The 19,898-nt window shown below is 43.4% G+C and overlaps 1 protein-coding gene across 3 annotated transcripts in view; it reads left to right on the top strand.

The window, feature by feature from the left end:
* MACF1 (microtubule actin crosslinking factor 1) overlaps positions 1-19,898 on the top strand; it is a 317,520-nt gene that overhangs the window by 124,260 nt on the left and 173,362 nt on the right. For all 3 annotated transcript variants that reach the window (XM_039244487.1, XM_039244489.1, XM_039244488.1), the window contains exons 4-5: positions 3,389-3,466; positions 6,982-7,074. In XM_039244487.1, coding sequence (XP_039100418.1) covers positions 3,389-3,466; positions 6,982-7,074 — 171 coding nt within the window. The remainder of the gene's footprint in view (positions 1-3,388; positions 3,467-6,981; positions 7,075-19,898) is intronic.

The raw sequence follows: 19,898 nt of genomic DNA, 5'->3' as shown, positions 1-19,898 counted from the left end.
TTTGAGGGATCAAAATAACCCCACTTGTGGGTTCTTTGTTTTGGGGGGATAGACAGAGAGAGGGAGAAAGAGAATCCCAAGCAGGTTCCATGCTGTCAGCACAGAGCCTGATGTGGGGCTCTATCTCATGAACCATGAGATTATGACCTAAGCCGAAATCAAAAGTCAGATGCTTAAATTGACTGAGCCACCTGAGCACCCCCACATAGTTTTCATTTAGAAAAGTCCAGGGCTAAATACTGGAAACATCTCTGGGGAAAGAATGAACTGAAGCAACTTGAGCATTCATTGCCTTTGGTGAATTCTTAGTCATTTCAAGAAGGGAATTAGCATGTTAGTTTTCACTTCTTAAGTAATATTCAGCTTCTTCAAGGATTGGGGCTTGGCTTCCCATAGGCTCTCTGTTTTGGTTTCATATCTTTTATGTCTTAAAGTAGAATTATTTTTATAATAATTTTCTCCCTAAGAGAGCCCAAGTGGGAGAGGGCTAGAGGGAGAGAGGGAGAGAGAATCCTAAGCAGGTTCTGCTCCCAGTGTGGGGCTCAATATGGGTCTCCATCTCATGACTGTGAGATCATGACCTGAGCTGAAATCAAGAGTCAGGTGCTTAACTGACTGAGCCACCCAGGTGCCCCTACTTTTATAATTTTTAATGGGATTAAAATTGACAGATGCTTTTATTAGCACAGCTACTACTGGTGAAATCCATTTCTTATCCGGCTGTCATCTATACATTTCATAAGTAATCAAAATGTCACTTTCACATTGCCGGTCTTTACTCTTCACTCACAAAGTTACATTTTGGGCAATTTGGCTGGGATATTTGATGAACTTGTAGGGGTTTTATGTTGAAAGTGATTCTTATTGGTCACATTACTTACGAAACAGTCTGGACACTCCCTAACCTTTGAAAACGTGCAGGTTGTTTATGCAGATATTCATAGGATATCATCTTTTCACTGAGAACCATCCAGATATCTTTCATGGTTATTCTCATAATCCCTTTCTCCTTTAGTTGATTCACAGAAAGAGAGGGTGGGCAGCCATGGAGAACTGAAGATGTGTTTCATCATAAGTGTTCAGTAAAACCATGTGATCTGGTCTTGATTTGGTTTTGCATGTTTGGGGATGTGGGAGGGTATTTTCATATATATTTTCACTTTTTTTTTTTAATGTTGCATTCATTTCCTTCTCATTTTTGTGTTGTGAATTTCCTGTCACTCTGTCATGTTTTTGCCTTGGTTGGTGGCCAAAGGAGCCAGCAGGGCTGAAGACCCTCCGTCTGGTGAGCATGCCCTCCTGGCGCCATACAAACAGCGAGGAGCAGGAGGAGGAAGATGAGGATGATGTAGTAGGTCCTCCTGGGATGCCAGGACCCCAGCCAGCACTGCAGGGCCATCAGAGAGTCTGAGGTTCTCGAGGTCAACAAGTAGCTCAGTTGCCAATTGCCTCTTCCCTCTGCACCTGGGGATTTTTGGTCCCAAAGAAAGTGGTTAAAACTAATTGTGCCTCTTGCCACTGCTAGATGATCCTGGAGTGGGGATTGTTTTGCTTATCTGAGAGTGGTTGGCACAAGAAGAATAATGGTGTTTGGAGGTGTCAAGAGCCTTTGTGACCTGTAGACCTGTAGCTTTCTGGTGGCCTTGCTGTGTTAGTCTGAGTCTGGATTGCAGAACTGTGGAAAGTTTAGCTGAAGGCATGATGGTTAATTGGTCTCAGCTCCACACTTCAGACTAACTCTCACTCTCTCTCCACCCTCTGTAGCCTCCAAGTTCTCACCACACACCATGTCATTTGTTTTCAAAACAGCCTGTTGTTTGCAAACCACTCACTGCATGGAGATACCTGCCTTGGTCAATAATATCTCAAGTTGCTGTAGAGGACAGAGATTTTAACCTGCATGTTTTTAGGGTATTTATTGTTGGCGGGGAGTACCAAGGAGTAAAGATAAAAGAGTGTGTGAGAAGGGCATTTCCTGTGTGGGCCCTAAATTATAGCCTGTAATCTTTCTCCAGAAACAGGGTTTAGGCTTTATCTCTATTTCCTGTCCTCTTAAAGTCATTATTCACCTCTTCAGTCTCCCTTCCCATTGCCTTGGACTCTTCACTTTCATAGGCTCTGTCATCCTCAAAGCCATGTTCAAAAGTAGTTTAGCTGAAATGACTGGAAAGAGGCTCTTGCTAGAAGGATTTTTCCTAAAATTTTTGATGTGAGAAGTTATCCTGTGGCCCAGAGAGGCCTCAACATCTCTGTAGATTATCCGCATCTGAGAGTGTTGCTTAGAAGGGTTGGGGGCTCCCAGAGAAATGCTTCTCTTCTTAACCTTTACACGCATTTGGTTACTTTTTGTGTGTTTCAACCTGGGGCAATATTGCCTCTGTACAGGCATCTGGCCACATAAGCTACCTTTTTCATCAGCCTTTAATTAGTACCACTTTGACATTTACAAATGAGTTGGTTATATATAATCTAGTAAGAGTGATGTTTCAGTCCCAATTTTAGTAAAATAAATGCAACATTAGAAAATGAGAAAGAGAAAAGGTTCCAGAGACAGATAGCCACCCCTGCATGCTGTCACTGGCCACCAATTTCAGCCACATTTGGATGGATAGTAGCTGGGCTGTGGACAGGGTGCCAGAGGCATGGGATGGAGATGAGCTTCTCTCTGGTGGCTTGTATGACGTCCGGGGCTGAGAGACAAGCAGGAAATACCTTTCTTTGGAGTACATTGTCGAGTGGCCCTACATCATCAAGGTTTTCGTTGCTCTCAGTATTTCTTGTTGAGGTCCAGCGTGACTTTCCTAAATGGACACCCATCTGTCTGGAAAATAGGTTTCTTCCTGATTTTTCTTTCTCATTTTTGAGTTTTTCACTTGTTTATTGAGCATGTATAATTCTTCATTCCCTGGTTTAAAATTGGCTACCTCTAGCTTCTTTTGCCAGGTTTTTAATAAGGTTGGCTCTAATTACTGTGCAATATGCAATTAGGACTTTCTGCCCTTCCCTTAAAATAGCATTTAACTGTCATTTTAGGAGCCACAGAGTCCGAGTCTCGTTCCCATTAACCGCACATCCAAAATCAGGTTCTGCCGAACGTGGCCACAGAAGACCCTGTCCAGGAGCTGCGGCACCGATTCGGCACAAGTAGTCCAAACACACTGTGTGTTCACGAGAGACACAGTGGTAAACAAGCATGGAGGCCTCAGAGAGCACGGCGAAACACACATAGGCCCTGCCACCAAGGGGTGCTTTATATAATGCTCCCATGACTGGCTTCCACCACAAGGAATTCTGTGTGGTCTTTCAGTCTCTGAAATGACAAAGGATGGGGGTCTGCATGGGTAAATTGGTGTAGCTAAAATTACCATCTCTTTTTGTTTGTTTGCAGCCCCGCGAGAAGGGCAGGATGCGTTTTCATAGGCTGCAGAATGTGCAGATTGCCCTGGACTTCCTAAAGCAGCGGCAGGTAAGACTACTCCATGCTTTCCCTATTCTGCCATGGATTGTTGACACTGGCCCTACTTAAGGATGTTCTCAGTGCTCCTAGTGAGCCCTCAGTGATTGCTACATCTGACTAGTCCAGTCTGAGTCTTGTTTGCTAGTGAACAATTGCATTATGCCTGGACAAATCATTTGGTAGGTCCTGCATAGAACTTAGGGCCTTTCCTGAGTGGGAGAGTGTTAACAGAGAAGAGCAAGATGCTAGAGATTGAGACTTATGAACCTAAGGTGGTGGTCAAAAGGAAGATGATGAAAAGTAAATTGGCAAAGAAGATAGAAAAAAAGTACATCATCCAGGAAGAGGAAAAACCAGAATGCTACATGACCCTGAAGAGTAGATGAGGGGCTGGTCAGGATTGGCCATTGTGTTGGTGCCTCATGAGGTCTGAGGCTGTCAAGCATTGGTGACTTGAGAACAGTCTGAGTAGAGCAGAAGAGCACTTGGAGTTTAGCGGGCCTGGATATAGGAAGGGAAAAAGAAGTTTTCCACGTTTTTAGACATAATAGGAGAAGCCAGTGAACGGAGGCAGATGGAAATGAGAGTGAGGAGGAGTGCTGACAGTGACAAAATATTAGCCCTGGGAGATGCCACAGAGAGGTTCCAGCCCGGTGTCTTCATTTCCTAGATAAGGAAAGTGAGATCTGGCTGGGTGAAGTGACCTGCACCAGAGCACACAAGCTGGAACAGAGCTGGGACTTCCACCCAGGCCTCTTGCCGTGGAGTTCAGTGCTCCTGCCACTGTCCGTGCTGTTTCTATACACTGTCCCTCTGCCCCGCTTTCTAATGGATGGAAACAAATTCAGAGATTGAGAGTGAGATCCTAAGCACAGCTGGTGTGATTATCTTTGAAAAAGAAAAGCAAAATGCCCCTTTCTTTGAGATACTGGGAAAAGGAAGGAGGGAGGTATAAAGATGCAGGGGTGGTGCGTGGCGGAAAGGAAGATGGACGAGGGGGGTCAGAGAGTTTGTCTGCTTGGAGCCCGCCGTGTGGAAGAGATCAGTCTAGCCGTGGGCGCCAGGCAATCGCTCTGGCCAAGCTGGACGTTGAATGGTATGCATATTTTTAGAGTTAGTTCATTTTCATCACTCTTATCAGTATTTCTCATTAACTTGGGAAATTCTCTTTCTCTGTGCTTCCAGAGCAGTTTACTTCCAATATGATATCTACTACTTTATTATTTCTGTTTGCTCTCGTATACTGTAGGCCCCGTGAGGACCGGGAGTGGGATCTTCCTCCACATTTTTCTCTTCATCACCTGGCATAATGAATGGTCCTTAATGGACACTTAATAAATATTTGTTGAAATAAATTGACAAATGAAAAGTGGTGGGAGAATTAGAAGCAGTGTTTAGGGTACTGGAGAAAGCAAGATTGGAAATGTCTGTGTGTAGACCTGGAGGGACCCTGGGGGTTCTTAATAGCCAAGGAGATTGAGAAGAATCGATTAGCTGCAAGTCTAAATAAGGACCGAGGGTAGATTTGGTTATTACAATCAAATTAAAGTATGTGCGGATAAGAACAGCAGACTCAGAGAAGGGCAGGGAGAACTGTAGAGCAGCTCTGTAGTGGGGAGGTCCAAGTTGTAGCTGTGTAGGTGTTCAAAGTAGAGGAAAAATAGAAGTCTGCAGAATGGAGAAGGTACATGAATTGTGCAGATGGGGTGATATTTGGGTCATTGAGATGAGTGCTAATAAGATTGCCACTTTTAGGAGTTAGGTGCTGAAGTCATCAAGAGTTAGTAGAGATTGGAAAGTGGTTTATAAAGTAGACTTCAGAATAGAAGGGGCAAGCTGACAGGAGTGGGGCTGAGGAACATGGATGTGGCCACATCCTCCCAACTGTGGGTCTGCGATTGGTGATTAGAAAACTGTGTTCTCAATCTAGAAGGGTAGCCTCTCCTATCCACAGTGTACAGATGAGGAGATGGAGATACAGGTGTCTTAGTCTGTTCAGGCTGCTGTAACAAAAATACTTCGCGTGGTGGCTTATAAACAACAGAAATGTATTTCTCATAGTTCTGGAGATGGGAAGTCCAAGAGTAAGGCACTAGCAGATTCAGTGTCTGGTGAGGTCCTGTTTTCTGGTTCTTGGACCACAGTCTTCTGGCTGTGTCCTCACATGGTAGGGAGGGGGGTCGGCAAGGGAGCTCTCTGGGGTCTCTTTTAGAAGGGCACCGTTCCCATTCACGTGGGCTTTACCCTCATAATTTAATCTCCTCCCAAGGCACCACCTGCAAATTCCATCACAGTGGGTGTTAGAACTTAACATATGACTCTTGGAGGGACACAGCATTTAGCCTGTGGTACCAGGTCACTGTTCGTGTAGGGGAGAAGTGAGGTCACCAGAGTTCTTTAGAGACACACAGATTTCAGTTCAATTGATGAGATAAAGGAAGACCAGCTTAAGGGCAGTTTGTCAGAATTGAACAGGAACTCCGGTGAGGGTCTGACAGAAGAGGCTCGCAGGGGCTGAGCTGCTTTTCCTGGTGCACTCACAGTTTCAGCACTGAAAATCCCACACCCCAGGAAATCTCTCAGTTTCCAGCATGTGGGACAGTTGGTCACCCTAGCGGTGGATAGGGCCTGTGTGTTTATGCACATTGTGTTGTTAGAATGAGAGTTCACGGGTAAAAGCAGATGCAAGTGGAGGCATGGGCAGGTGTGGATATTTTGCAGAGGAGGGAAAATGGAGGTGAGAGCAGGCCAAAGGGTAAGGGAGAGGAGCTTGCTACTCTTTCCCACGGGGAGAAAAGAAAAAAAAATCAGGGCTGTGTTGACTTAATAAAAAGCAACTCACAATACCATGTGCTTATAAGGTCGCCTTGCTGATGGGAATGCAAAATGGTACAATCACGCTGGAAGCGAGTTTGGCAGTTTTGTATAAAGCTAAACATATACCATATGACCCAGCAGTCCCACGCCTGGGAATTTACCCTGTAGGAATGAAAGCATATGCTCATGAGTCTAGGAGCTTTATTCATCACTGTCCCAAACTGGAAACAGCTCGAATGCTCTTCAGTGGGTGAATGGGTAAACACACTGTAGTCTGTTGATGTGATGGAATACTACTCAGCAGTAAAGAGGAGCATACTGGTGATGCAGGGAACGAGGATGGAGATCTCCAGGGCATCGTGCTGAGTAGAAAAAAAACCCAGTATCAAAAACTTACATACTGATTCTACCCATAGACATTCTAGAACAAGTAAGAGGGGAACGGATCAGTGGTTGCCAGGAATTAGGGGTGGGGGCAGGGTGTGACCACAGAGGAGCAGCATAAAGTCCTTTTTGGGGTGACGGAAGTGTCCCATTATCCTGGCTGCGGTGGTAGTTATGCATCAGTACAAATGTTCAGACTCAGAGCTGAGCGGGCGCACACATAGCATGCACAGTTTAATTGGATAGAAGGATGAAAATCTGCAAAAATGAAATCAAAACCAAAAGTCCCAGAGCTCTGAGATCAGCCTCTATTTCTTTTCCAGGTGAAACTAGTGAATATTCGCAACGATGACATCACCGATGGCAACCCCAAGTTGACCCTGGGCCTCATCTGGACCATTATTTTGCACTTCCAGGTAGGGCCTGTGAAGTTTGGGCTCACTGTTGCTTGGCATGGACGTTGCCTAGAAGGAACTAGAAGATATGTGGCCTCCTATGGTTAGCCCCAAACGTTTCTTCTCTGTGTGTGGCCGTGAACCAGGGTGAGAGAGGGAATGGCCTGGGAACAGAGCTGTTGTGGCCTAAACCCAGAACTTCCTGATCATTTGTATGCTGAAATGGGATTTTTTCACTGGTTTGTGTGTTGGCAGGTTGTTAGAAGTCTGCTCAGCTGGGTCCAAACTGGCTCTTTGGAGACTCAGAGTGTGGACCGTTTGATGCTTGAGAAGGGTGGAGTGAAGGGTGGAGTGAAGGGTGGAGTGAAGGCTTGTAATCCTGCTTTGGTGTAGACCTTTCTTCGTCTCTGATGATCTTAAAACAAGCCTGGTTAATTATAGCACTGCCTTAGTCAGTTTGGGCTTCTATAATGAAATACAGGTGGCCTTAGAGATATTGCAGTTTGGATCCAGACCACCACAATAAAGAAGTCAGATGAATTTTTTGGTTTCCCCATGCATATAAAAAGTTATGTTTACACTATACTATAGTCTATAAGTGTGCAACAGCGTTGTATTTTTTAAAAAGTGTACAGACTTTAAAAAGTTTATTGCTAAAAAATGCTATCATCTGAGTTTTCAGTGAGCCATAATCACTGATCACATATCACCGTAACAGATATAATAACAATAATGAAAATTTTGAAATATCGGGAGAATTACAAAAATGTGACACAGACACAGGTGAGCAAATGCTGTTGGAAAAATGACACAGATAGATTTACTTGATGTAAGGATGCCACAAACTTTGAATTTGTAAAAAATGCAGTATCTTTGAAGTGTAGTAAAGTGAAGCACAATGAAATGAGGTATGCCTGTACCATGACTTAGGTGGCTTAAACAACAGACACCTTGTTCTCATGGTTCTGAAGGCTGGAAGTCTGAGATCAGAGTGTCAGCATGTCCAGGTTCATGGTGGGGCCCCTAGTCCTGGTTATCTCCTCACGTGACCTTTCCTTGGTGCGTGGGTGCAGAGAAAGAGATCTCATGTCTCTTCATCCTTTTCTAAGGGCATTCGTGGGATGAATTCATCGCACAAATGCCCTCAGCATAGGGACTCTGCTTTTATAACCTCATCTAAAACTAATTACCTCTCAAAGGCCCCCACCTCTAAATATATCACGTAGGAGGTAAGGGCCTCAGCTTGAATTTTGAGGGTCACAAATATTCAGTCCACAGCGAGCACCTTAATAGCTGGGTTTATATATGGGCTGGTAAGCACAAGCTTGTTGCTTCCATCATACTCAAGAGCAGTGGCAGCTTGGTAGTGTTCACGTGGTCACACAGCCTTGTTGCTGCTCCCTTCCTAAGAAGGCAAATCGTTTTCAAGTCTGGATTGCTGTTGGAAAAGTACAGCCTTATTTTTATAAAAAGACCATCTTGAATCATTTTAGCCCAGCCAAACAAAGCTGTTTCTCAGACAGCTCTCCCATACACAGTCCTGTATATGAAGCTGATAGGTTAGAGGGAACGCTTTTTGAGCAGGTAAGAAAAGAAGGGTAATTATAAATAACTCAAGGCTTGGATTCCAGGGACCCAAGTGGCTGTGATGTCCTAGTTGGGACATTAGTGCCACCTGCTGGTTAGAAGCAGAACAGCAGGTGTCCCACCATTCCTCATTACCTGAGAAAATTGAATTTAGGGTTTATTTAGTGGGGCTCTGGTTTGGAGCCAGTGCTGGCAATCTGGAAAGTTACTTTTTTCGTGGAATACTAGAGTTATCCCCTTAGAGCTCTTAAGAACAGAGGAGTTTTGTCGTCGTCATCATCATCATGATCATTGTCGTTGTCAGAGAAACTGTTTTGGTTGTTTGTACTTTTGCCACAAACCTGTCCCCAGTGTGAGTCCCAGTGTTGGTCTCATAGGGTGAGATAAGAGGACTCTCTACACCATGTCGGTATTTATCCTGACTGCAATTCAATTTTTTTTTTTTTTTTAAAAGGAAGACTCATAGGCCAAAGAATAAAAACTGAATTGGTTCATCAAAACTTTGCTGGGACAGAAGAGATGGAGATAATGGAACCATTATTTTCCTGAACAGCTCCATCAGGAAAATGTATACTCTCTCTTTCTTTAAAAATTTCTTATGAAAACCTTCAAACATTTATAAAAGTAGAGAAAATAGTATGAAGAACTACCACATACCTATCACCTATCTTGACAATTCTTAACTCATGGCCAGTATTATTTCATATATTTCCTAATCCACTCCTCAAACCCCAGTAGGTTATCTTGAAAGAAATCCCGAACTTCATGTAATTTCATCTGTACATATTTCAGCATATATCTCTGAAAGATAAAGATTCTAAATTAAAATTTTTTAATTTTTTTTTTTTTTTTTTTTTATTTCTAGGAGAGAGAGAGAGAGAGAGAGAGAGAGACAGCGTGAGCAGGGGAGGGTCATAGAGAGAGGGAGTCACAGACTGAAACAGGCTCCAGGCTCTGAGCTGGCAGTCAGCACAGAGCCCGACGCGGGGCTCGAACCCACGAACCGCGAGATCATGACCTAAGCGAAAGTCGGACGCTTAACCGACTAAGCCACCCAGGCGCCCCTAAAATTTTTTAATGTTTATTCATTTTTGAGAGAAGAGGGGAGAGAGAAAGCGCGTGCGCATGAGCGAGCACGAGTGGGGGAGGGGCAGAGAGAGAGAGGGAGACACAAAATCCGAAGCAGGCTCCAGACTCCAAGCTGTCAGCACAGAACCTGTTGCAGGGCTCGAACCCACAAACATGCAAGATCATGACCTGAGCTAAAGTCGGACACTTGACCGACTGAGCCATCCACATGCCCCTAAAGATTCTTAATTTAAGCAAACTATCATAACACTGTAAAACTCGATTAATTTCTTAAATTCATAAATATCTGATTAGTGTTCAAATTTCCCCAGTTCCTTCATTAAAAAAAACAATAGTTGATTTCTATAAATCAGAATCCCAACAAATGGGGATTACAAATATTACATTAAATCCCCCCAGCCCCCAACAATCCATTGAGGAAATCAGGGTTTTGTCCTTTAAGGTTTATAAAGATGTCAGTAACATTGCTGGGATGTCTTCTATCCCTCTGTTGTATTGCTTATCAACTGGTGGTTTAGATTTGGACCTGAGGCTCAGTCACATTCAGGTTCCTTTAGGGAGGATGTGGAGGGCAAAAGCGGTGGTGTTGAGTTGTATACTTCTGCTGCTGAACATGCGGGTTTAGCTATTATCAGCCTGATCCATCCATTCCCTATTACAACTTCGCCTAATAGTTTTAGCAACTACTCATCATTGTTGCTAGTTCCACGATTTCATTAGAAGTTGTAGGGGCTCCAGGGTGGCTCAGTTGGGAAAAGCATCTGACTCTTGATCTCAGCTCAGGTCTTAATCTCACAGTTGTGAGTTCAAGTCCCTCACTGGGCTCCATGCTGGAGCCTACTTTTTAAAGGTTGCAAAATGGTATACTCAAATTCCTTCATTCCTTTTTCATTATTTAGCTGGATTACTTCTATAAAGAAGAACTTCACCTCAGCAGTTACTCTGAGAGATATCTCCTCTAGGAAAGGAAGATGCAAAGCTCTCCCTCTGTTTACTAGTTTTCAGCATAATTAATTGGTTCCCTAAGATTCTCCAAAGAAACAAATGAAAGTTTCTTCATTTTTTTCTTAGTATCACTTATGACTCATAGGTTTTTAAATATGTTCCAATCAAATACAGCTATCATTCTTCCTAATACTCAAATAACTCCGTCTTTGGTCAATGAGAGCTTCCTAAAGTTGACTCTGAGTCTTTTGGCTTGATCTCCATACTCCTTTTTGATAATAATCTCCTTTATTTCTTGTGATGAAATGTTCCAGACTCTTTAAGTGTATTTCTTCTCCGAGGCCTGAAATTAGCAATTTCTTCAAGAAACTCTCATTCTTTTATTGACCAAAATCTGAATGCTACTGGTTTGGTCAGTTTTTCTGTGGACAGAGTTAGCCAATAAGTATGTTTTTCTCTTTTAAAAAAAATCATGTATTTATAATGCTATCTCTCATTCAGACTTAAAATTAGAGTTATTTTTAAAAGTTTATTTTTTTTTTTAATAATCTCTATACCCACTGTGGGGCTCAAACTTATGACCTTGAGATCAAGAGTCACATGTTCTTCTGACTGAGCCAGCCAGGCACCCCAACATTATAGAGTTTTATTTTAACTTCTTTGATTTTATATCTTTTTTCCTCATGCTGAAAATCTTTTTTTTTTTTTTTTAACAAATAGTTTATTGTCAAGTTGGTTTCCATATAACACCCAGTGCTCATCCCCACAAGTGCCCTCCTCCATGCCCATCTCCCCCCTCCCTCCCACATCCATCAGTCCTCAGTTTGTTCTCAGCATTCAAGAGTCTCTCATGGTTTGCCTCTCTCCCTTTCCCCCACGATTTCCCCCCGTCTCCCCCATGGTCCTCCGTTAAGTTCCTCCTAATCCTCCTATATGTGCAAACATATGATATTTGTCCTTCTCTGCCTGACTTATTTCACTCAGCATAACAACCTCAAAGTCCATCCATGTTGCTACACATGGCCAGATTTCATTCTTTCTCATTGCCATGTAGTATTCCACAGTATAGATAAACCACATCTTCTTGATCCATTCATCTGTTGATGGACACTTAGGCTCTTTCCATGTTTTAGCTATTGTTGACAGTGCTGCTATGAACATTGGGGTCCATGTGCTCCTATGCATCAGCATTTCTGTATCCCTTGGGTAAATTCCTAGCAGTGCTATTGCTGGGTCATAGGGGAGTTCTATCGTTAGTTTCCTGAGGAACCTCCACACTGTTTTCCAGAGGGGCTGCACCAGTTTACATTCCCACCAACAGTGTAGGAGGGTGCCCATTTCTCCACATCCTCGCCAGCATCTAGAGTTCTCTGATTTGCTCATTTTAGCCACTCTGACTGGCGTGAGGTAGTATCTCAGTGTGGTTTTGATTTGTATTTCCCTGATGAGGAGGGATTCCTCATGCTGAAAATCTTGATCCTAACAAGAGTAACATATTACTTATTCCCTTTTCTGTATACTTACATACACATAGATGTCTGTATAATCACATATACATATTACATGTAAAGCATTTGAACCAAAACAATAATCTCAGTTTTATTATTAACAATATTGGGGCACCTGGGTGGCTCAGTCGGTTGAGCCTCCCACTTTGACTCAGGTCATGATCTCATGGTTCGTGGGTTCAAGCCCTGCTGACAGCCAGCTCAGAGCCTAGAGCCTGTTTCAGATTCTGTGTCTCCCTTTCTCTGAGACCCTACCCTGCTCGCTCGCTCTCTCTCTCTCTCAGAAATAAATAAAACATTAAAAAAAAAATTAAAAACCCAGCATGATTACTGAGAAGTTTGTGGGTTTTTTTTTAAGTTTATTTATTTATTTTGAGAGAGAGAAAAAGTGTGAGCAGGGAAGGAGCAGAGAGAGAGGGAGGGAGAGAGAAAATCCCAAGCAGGCTCAGCCCTGTTAGCGCAGAGCCCCATCCAGGGCTTGATGATGACCTCAGCTGAAATCAAGAGTCGGATGTTTAGCCCACTGAGCCACCCTGGTGCCTTAAGAAGTTTGTGATTTCTTTGCAGTTTTCATTGTCCTTTGTGTATATTTCCTAAGAATGTTTACATAATTATATTTTAAAGTCATTAGAAAAAATTTCTGTGTTGTGAAGCCATTAATTCAGTACCCAGTTAGGTTCACTGGTTTTTATTTGCCTCCAAATTTCTAGGGATTGCTTTTCCCCTTTCAGTTTTATTTTACATTATATAGACCATCTATGTTGTTCCAAAGGGAAATGTTTAAAGTGCATATGAAGTGTACTCAGAGAAGTCTAGCCTCCAGACCTGCCCTTTCCATTGTTTCTTCTCCTTTTATATAGTCATATAGTTTGCTGACTATTTTAAAAACCTTTTTGGTTGCCATTTGTTTGTTTATTTTAGGAAAATACATTCTTTTTAAAAAATGACTTTATTGAGGTTTATATACCATAAAATTGACTCATATTCATCATACAATTCAATGATTTTTACAAGTTCTACAACCCTTCCCATAATCCAATGTTAAGACCATTTTCATCATACCTGGAAGACCCTTCCTGCCCATTTATAGTCCCCTTCGTTCTCCTCCCTAGCCTTAGGCAGCCACCAGTCTATTTTCGGTCTCTATAGATTTGCCTCTTCTGGACATTTCACATAAATGGGATTATAGAATATGTACTTTTTGTGTCTGGCCTCTTTCACTTAGCATTAAAACTTTGAGGTTCATCTGTACTGAGGCATATATCAGTATTTCATGCCTTCCTATTGCTGAGTACTGTTCTGTTATATAGATGTACCACACATTTTGTCTATTCAGCAGTTAATAGACATTTGGGTCTTTTTCACTTTTTGGCTGTTATCAATTATGTTGATATGAATATTTGAGTACCAGTCTTTGTGTGGATGTATGCTTTTTTTCCCCATGGCTATATACCTTGGAAGTGGAATTGCTGGGTTGTATGGTAAGTTGATGTAAAACTTTTTAAGAAACTCCCAAACTGGGGTGCCTGGGTGGCTCAGTTGGCTGAGTGTCTGACTTTGCCTCAGGTCATGATCTCATGGTTCGTGGGTTTGAGCCCTGTGTCGGGTTCTGTGCTGATGGCCAGCTCAGAGCCTGGAGCCCGTGTTTGGATTCTGTATCTCCCTCTCTCTCTGACCCTCCCCTGCTCATGCTGTCTCTCTCCCTCTCTCAGAAATAAATAAAACATTAAAAAAAAAAAAAAAGAAAGAAAGAAACTGCCAAACTATCTTCCAAAGTGGCTATACCATTTTACATTCCATCAGCAACGTGTGAAGACTCTTATTTGACATATCCTTGTCAAGATTTGTTATTATCTGTCTTTTGGTTATAACTGTCACAGTGGGTATGAGAAAGTATCTTCTTGTAGTTTTAGTTTACAGCACAGAGTCTGACACAGGGCTTGAACCCACAAGCTGTGAGACCATGACCTGTGCCGAAGTTGGATACTTAACCTACTGAGCCATCCAGGTGCCCCCAGGAAAATGTATTCTTTAACTGAATTCTACACACATTTACTGAGGACCAGCTATGAGCAAAGTCTTAGGTAGAGTCTGTGGGAGATACAAAGTGAACTAGACACAGACTTAACCCAGGTTCAACTGAATAATTCAGGGAAGTGAGAAGAGATGCACCATAAAATAGCTTAATAGAGGTTTAAAGAATCTGGGAGATATGAGCCAGGTAGATGGAACAAGTATGTACTCAATAATTAGCAGCAATCACTGGTAGCAACTTGTTACAGTTATTAACAGACCTTATAATTACCTTGGCTTTTGACTTGGTCCACTGTTCCCTTCCCTGTTACCCATTTTACCAGAAAATAAAATACTTTTGGTTTAGTCTGTCTTCTGCATGCATATTGGCTACCTGCTTTTCTCTGCTACTTCAGCATAGCCAAGTAACTATTTTCTCGTCTTGTCATGGGAAGCTCTGCTGCCAGAGTATTTTCTCAGATGTAGCTACTAATTCCTTTTCTTTGCTGTTCTTGATGGCTTGGTGTTTGTCTGTATTAGCCACGTGTTTGGGAGTGTGGGGAACGTTCCCTTCTTGCAGAGCTTTTGGTTGGCTGACAAAGGGTTATATAGAGAGGCTCTATCATCCTTGTCTTGCTTCAGAGAGAATGTAACGTGTCTCTTGCTAGTTATGTATTATTGCGGTTTTCTAGTCTTTTATTATTGAGTATCTGTTAGCTGTTCTCACCAAGGACACCTGCTACATAAAGCCAAATAGAAATGTAGAGTAGAGCTATCAAATGTTAGGGGATCAGTAAAATAGTCATTACAATCTCTGTTGTTGGTTCTAATGAAGTTTTCCCATACAACCAACTTTCTTTTTCCTTCTGACCCTCCAGGTAAATACTGTGCTGAAGTTGATGTAGACGATTCCCATATATGCTTTTGTATCTTTATGACAGATGAGGTATTCATAAACATGTGCTGTTGTTGATGTGTTATTATAATTGATATAGATCCTGTCTTCTATATATCCTTTTCCCCCTGTTTATTTTTAAGAGAGAGAGAATGTGTATGTGCGCACAAATAGGTTATGGGCAGAGGAAGAGAGGAGAGAAGATCCAAAGTGGTCTCTGTGCTGAAGGCATTCATTGCTACAGTGAACATCTGTGTACTTTTTTCCTTATGCATATAAGAAAGTGGTTTTTTTGGATAGGTACCTGGACTAGAATTATTAGGTCATACATACACTTTTCCTTTATGTTGCCAAATTACTCTCAGGAGCAGTGTGTGACACCTAGTGTTGTTTTGGGTAACACTACTGTTTTAACGTTTATTTCTTTTATGTCTGGATCTCTGCAGTAGGATGCCAGCTTAACAGTGGATTTTGTCTCTTGTTCTCTTCTTCGTCTGGCTTAGAACAGGTACTCAATAAACATTTGTTAAGTGAATAGGTCTTTTATTAATTTGATCGTCTCAAAGCTGGGAGGTAGGTAGACCAGATAAATAGACTGTGATGGCTGTTTTCCAGTGCTGGCTGTTCAGATGAGCAGCTGAAACAGAATCCAACCGACATTTTTGGATTACACTTTCAGATCCTAATAATAGGATTTCCTGTCCCTTGTTTTTATCCAAACTTGTATTAATGTTAGGATTTATAATTTTCCTAAAAGATAAATTCTGAAAGTCAGAATCTGACAGAATTAGCTTTCTGAGTCTCAAATGTTTATCAAATGCAAGGATACGTCTAGCACTCTGAAAATAAAATTCAGGGGAGTTAAGGTAAAAAGTAGTTTTAGCTGGTAGATGTGAGGCTTTCATTTTTGTGCACTTTATGGCACTTAGAACTTGGCCTAGCAATGAGGCACCATTCATGTTTGTGGAATGAATGAATGAATGAATGAATGAGCTCATTCACTCTGGCTGTCTCCATGTAAGAGCTGTGGGCAGTAAACAGTTAACTAGAAAAAGCCAAAGCAGAAGACCTGAAGAATGTGCCAGGTCTTTCCCTAGTCACCCTTAGTCAGCTACTTTTCCAGAAGGCAGCGGGCCCTGTGTTCAGAGCTCAGGCGAGATGAGAAAAAGGTACAGGGTGAAGTCTTAGTGACCAGAGTTAACTTACTTAGTGAAATAGTGGAAGCAGAGCCCCTGTTAAGAAAAACAAACACCCATACTTTGGGTCTTAGAACAGATCTACTTTCCTAAGAGCCTCGTCAAGAAAAGAGAGTATATTAGGACCTTAGTGGTGGTGATGGTAGAGTGTCTCATATCTTGTTGCTTAAGTAACAAATGGGAAGAAAAGGGATTTATTGTAGACCAGGCACTGAGCCAAGCACTTTATAGGCATTACCTCATTGGCCTTCACTCACCCACTTCTGCAGGTGGTGGTATCCACATTTTACAGGTAAGGAAACTGAACCACTTAGCAAGTTAGTTACTTAGCCACTAAGTTACTAGAGCTGGGAATTTGAACCTAGGGCTCCTTTACTGAAAGCTCTGCTCCTTCCCTAGGCCAGTTTTCCTCTAGGGCAGAAGGAAATGAAGGCCCAATCTGTCCAACATATACAGGAAGTTTAAAACAGAAAAGGCTCCCACAAATAAATATACCAAATTCTGTAAGGCCTCCCTGTCAGCAGCAGTCAGATTAAGCAGCTGTGTCTCTTGCCTCTCAGTTGATCAGTTGCGGAAATTTGGTTTGCTTGTATTTCCTGAATAAAATTCAAGCTTTGGCCCTGGGTGTGCACCTGAAAAGTTCCATGGTTCCATTCTCTTTGTTGGAGGAGTGAAGGCTGGTGCCTGCCTAGGGAAGTATACTGTGATGTCAGGGGGTTTTGCTGGTTAAATGATCTCCTGTAGTCTGAGTTTCGCTCCCATGCTGGTCTCCTGGGCTCATTTCTTGCTGTGGATTATGATCGCCGTAAGATGGTGCTGCAGCTTTGTGTTCAGCTGTAGGAAAAGGCTTAGGGAGAAGCACCTATTGCAGTGGAAGCAGATGGGTCTCGGTAAGCAGTTATGTAGGAGCTGCTGTCTTAGGGTTTCTTCCTGCTTTCCTTCTGTGCAGGGCGTTTTTCAGTAGAGGTGGGAAGCATTAACATAGAGCCGGGCAGGCTATTTCCCTCTGCTGTGTGGTCTGGATCCTTTCGCTATAGAGTAAACCGCTGCAGCCTCTTTCTACTCTGTCCAAAGCCCCTTGGGCTGTATGTTATCTCATCCATCAGACACTATACTAAAAATTGGGTAGGTGTATCCCATTGACATAACAGGGTGATTTTTGAATTTAACTTTTTAGACCTTTAATTCAGACTTCCTGCCCTACTGCAACCTGAGTAAAAACCATCTGGGCCTCATTTTAGCAACTTCCTCTCTTACTCCCAGTGTTATCTGTTTGGGTCCTTGGCCCATGTGAGTCTAATTGACAATTCAGAACAGTGGGTATCTTCCTGTTCTACTTAATTGAGGACAGACCCCTCCCTACCACAGTTAGAACATAGCATAACATGGAGTTGAAATTAACAGTCTTAAATAGGAGTTTATGGGCTGGCTTTGCCAATTATTAGCTGTGTAGCCCTGAGCAAATTAGTAAACTTTCGTAAATCTCTATTTCTTTACCTGTAAAATAGTAGTTTTGACCTCACATGGTTACTGTCAGAATTAAATGAGGTAATCCATAGCTTAGCACAGTGCGTGGCACGCAGCAAATGCTGAAAAAAATGTTAGCCGGCGGCATCAGTGATTACTGGTGAACATGTGTGTAACTATTGTTCAGCAGAGGTGGAGCTTCTCGGTTGTATTTGGAAGCTGTATCCTTTTTACAGAGCCTCCTTACACAATACTCAAAACTGATTTCCCAGTGTCTCCTCTGTGTCATAGGCTAACAGAATTAACAGATCTCTCTCTCTCTCTCTCTCTCTCTCTCTCTCTCAGAAGGCCAGGAGGGAAATAAATACTGTAGAAGCCTAGATCTTTAAAGCCTGTGTTTCTTAACCATGAGGAGTAGGCTTGGGTCTCTCTTTAGGTTATAATTTGTTTAAAATAATTTTATTATTTCTGACCTGAAAAATTTGAGTATCTGTCTTCATTGCTAGATATTGTCTCCTGGGCATCTGGCACAACAATTGAAATCTCTTTCCTTTCAGAGTCTGGGGGCAGTGATAATGGCAGCATCCCCAGCGCTGGTTCTTCTTGGCCCTTCCCTGCCCAGTTACTAGCAGCACGCTGGTTTGCTTTCCCCTCTTCCTCCTCCTCCTTCCTTCACGTTACCTTCTTCCATGGCCTCCCTTCTTTCCCCTCCCTTTTCCCTTTACTCTTACATCCCACCCCTCCTCCTCACTCTTCCTAGTTTCCCCCCCTCCCCTGGTTTCTAGCTCCTTTTTGCTTTCTGTTTGTGTTTCTGAGGGCAGTGCTCCAATTACCTCATATTTGGAGAGAGGAAGCTGCAGCCAATCCGGTTTCTGTCTGCTTTTAGGTCAAGTGATTTCTGAACTGCAGTGAGATGCTTTGAATTTGTCTTGTTGCAGCTCTGAGCCTGTAAGATGGCTGTCTGAATCGGCAGCGGCTGGGAGAGACAGAGAGGCGGGGAGGGAGGGAGAAAGAATTGGAGGGATTGCCGGCATAGTGCATGTTTTTAAATGTGCATCTAATCCGATGAAGCCAAGGTTGGGATTTCTCTGGGATCCCAGGACTGGCTTAGCTGCGTTTTTGATGAGATTAGGAGAGGAAGGCGATGGGAAATTCACTGGGCTGTGTTAAGGAGCCGAAAGATTCAAGAGCTATTCCTGAGAAGGCTCCCATATCTCCTAAGAAAAGGGTTCGGTTCAAAAGGAAGTGGAGGGGGAAGAAAACCCCTACTCCAGAGGTATCTCATGAGGAGGAACCCTCGGAAGGAACCAGAGTCATTGAAGAGACGGAAACCCTGCCAAAGTTAACAGTGAGTCTCCAAAAGGAGGAAGGAGCGGGAGGGGCAGAGCACCCCCCCTCGGACATTTTACTGCCTCGGAACTCGGCCCCCAGCTCAGGGGTGGGCGCTCAGGGGATGATCGTGCAGGTGAAGGAGAGATTCCAAGGGGAGATCCAGACTGCTCACCTTTTGTTAGAGAATGAGTCATCAGTTGCCGGAGGGGTCTGGGATTCCCTGCAAGAGGGGAGGACTGTTATTGCTCACCTGCTTGATAACCCAGCGGAAAGGAACTGCGAGAAGTCAGTGAGCCAACTGGTGGAATTTCCGAGGACGGCGTCCTGCAGCAGCAGGGCTGTGCTGCTGCCTTTGCAAGGAGAGACTGCAGTGGGGAAAGGAGGTGCTCAGCTTGGACTTCAGAGCGGCACCTTTCACCAGACAGACCACCCTGCCGACGCAGGGACTCCAGACCAACTTTCAGGGGGCCAGGGTGTGGGGGCGGGAACAGCAGGTATTTCCAGTGCCCTTCAGACAGGTTCCTGGATTGCAGAGCCTTCTGTCCCTTCATCACTGCCGGACCAGTCCAGGGGTCACAGATGCACAGAACCTGCCCACGTGGGTCGAGTGCCCCCCCAGGGCCCCAGACTGCCTACTTCTCAGAGTGATTTATCCATCAGCGGCAGGACTGTGAGCATTTTGCCCTCCTCCTCTGGCTACGGCAGTGACGGGCCACACTCACGGGGGATCCAACCTAGAGACACAGAGCCTGAAAAGAGCTCCACATCCTTCTCGGAAGAGGATGGTACCCTTTCTTTGGAGGCAAGTCACAC

The sequence above is a fragment of the Hyaena hyaena genome, unplaced genomic scaffold, assembly GCF_003009895.1.
Source record: "Hyaena hyaena isolate Hyena2069 unplaced genomic scaffold, ASM300989v1 scaffold_237, whole genome shotgun sequence".
In the NCBI taxonomy this organism is placed as follows: domain Eukaryota; kingdom Metazoa; phylum Chordata; class Mammalia; order Carnivora; family Hyaenidae; genus Hyaena; species Hyaena hyaena.
This window is presented reverse-complemented; position numbering and strand designations above follow the sequence as displayed.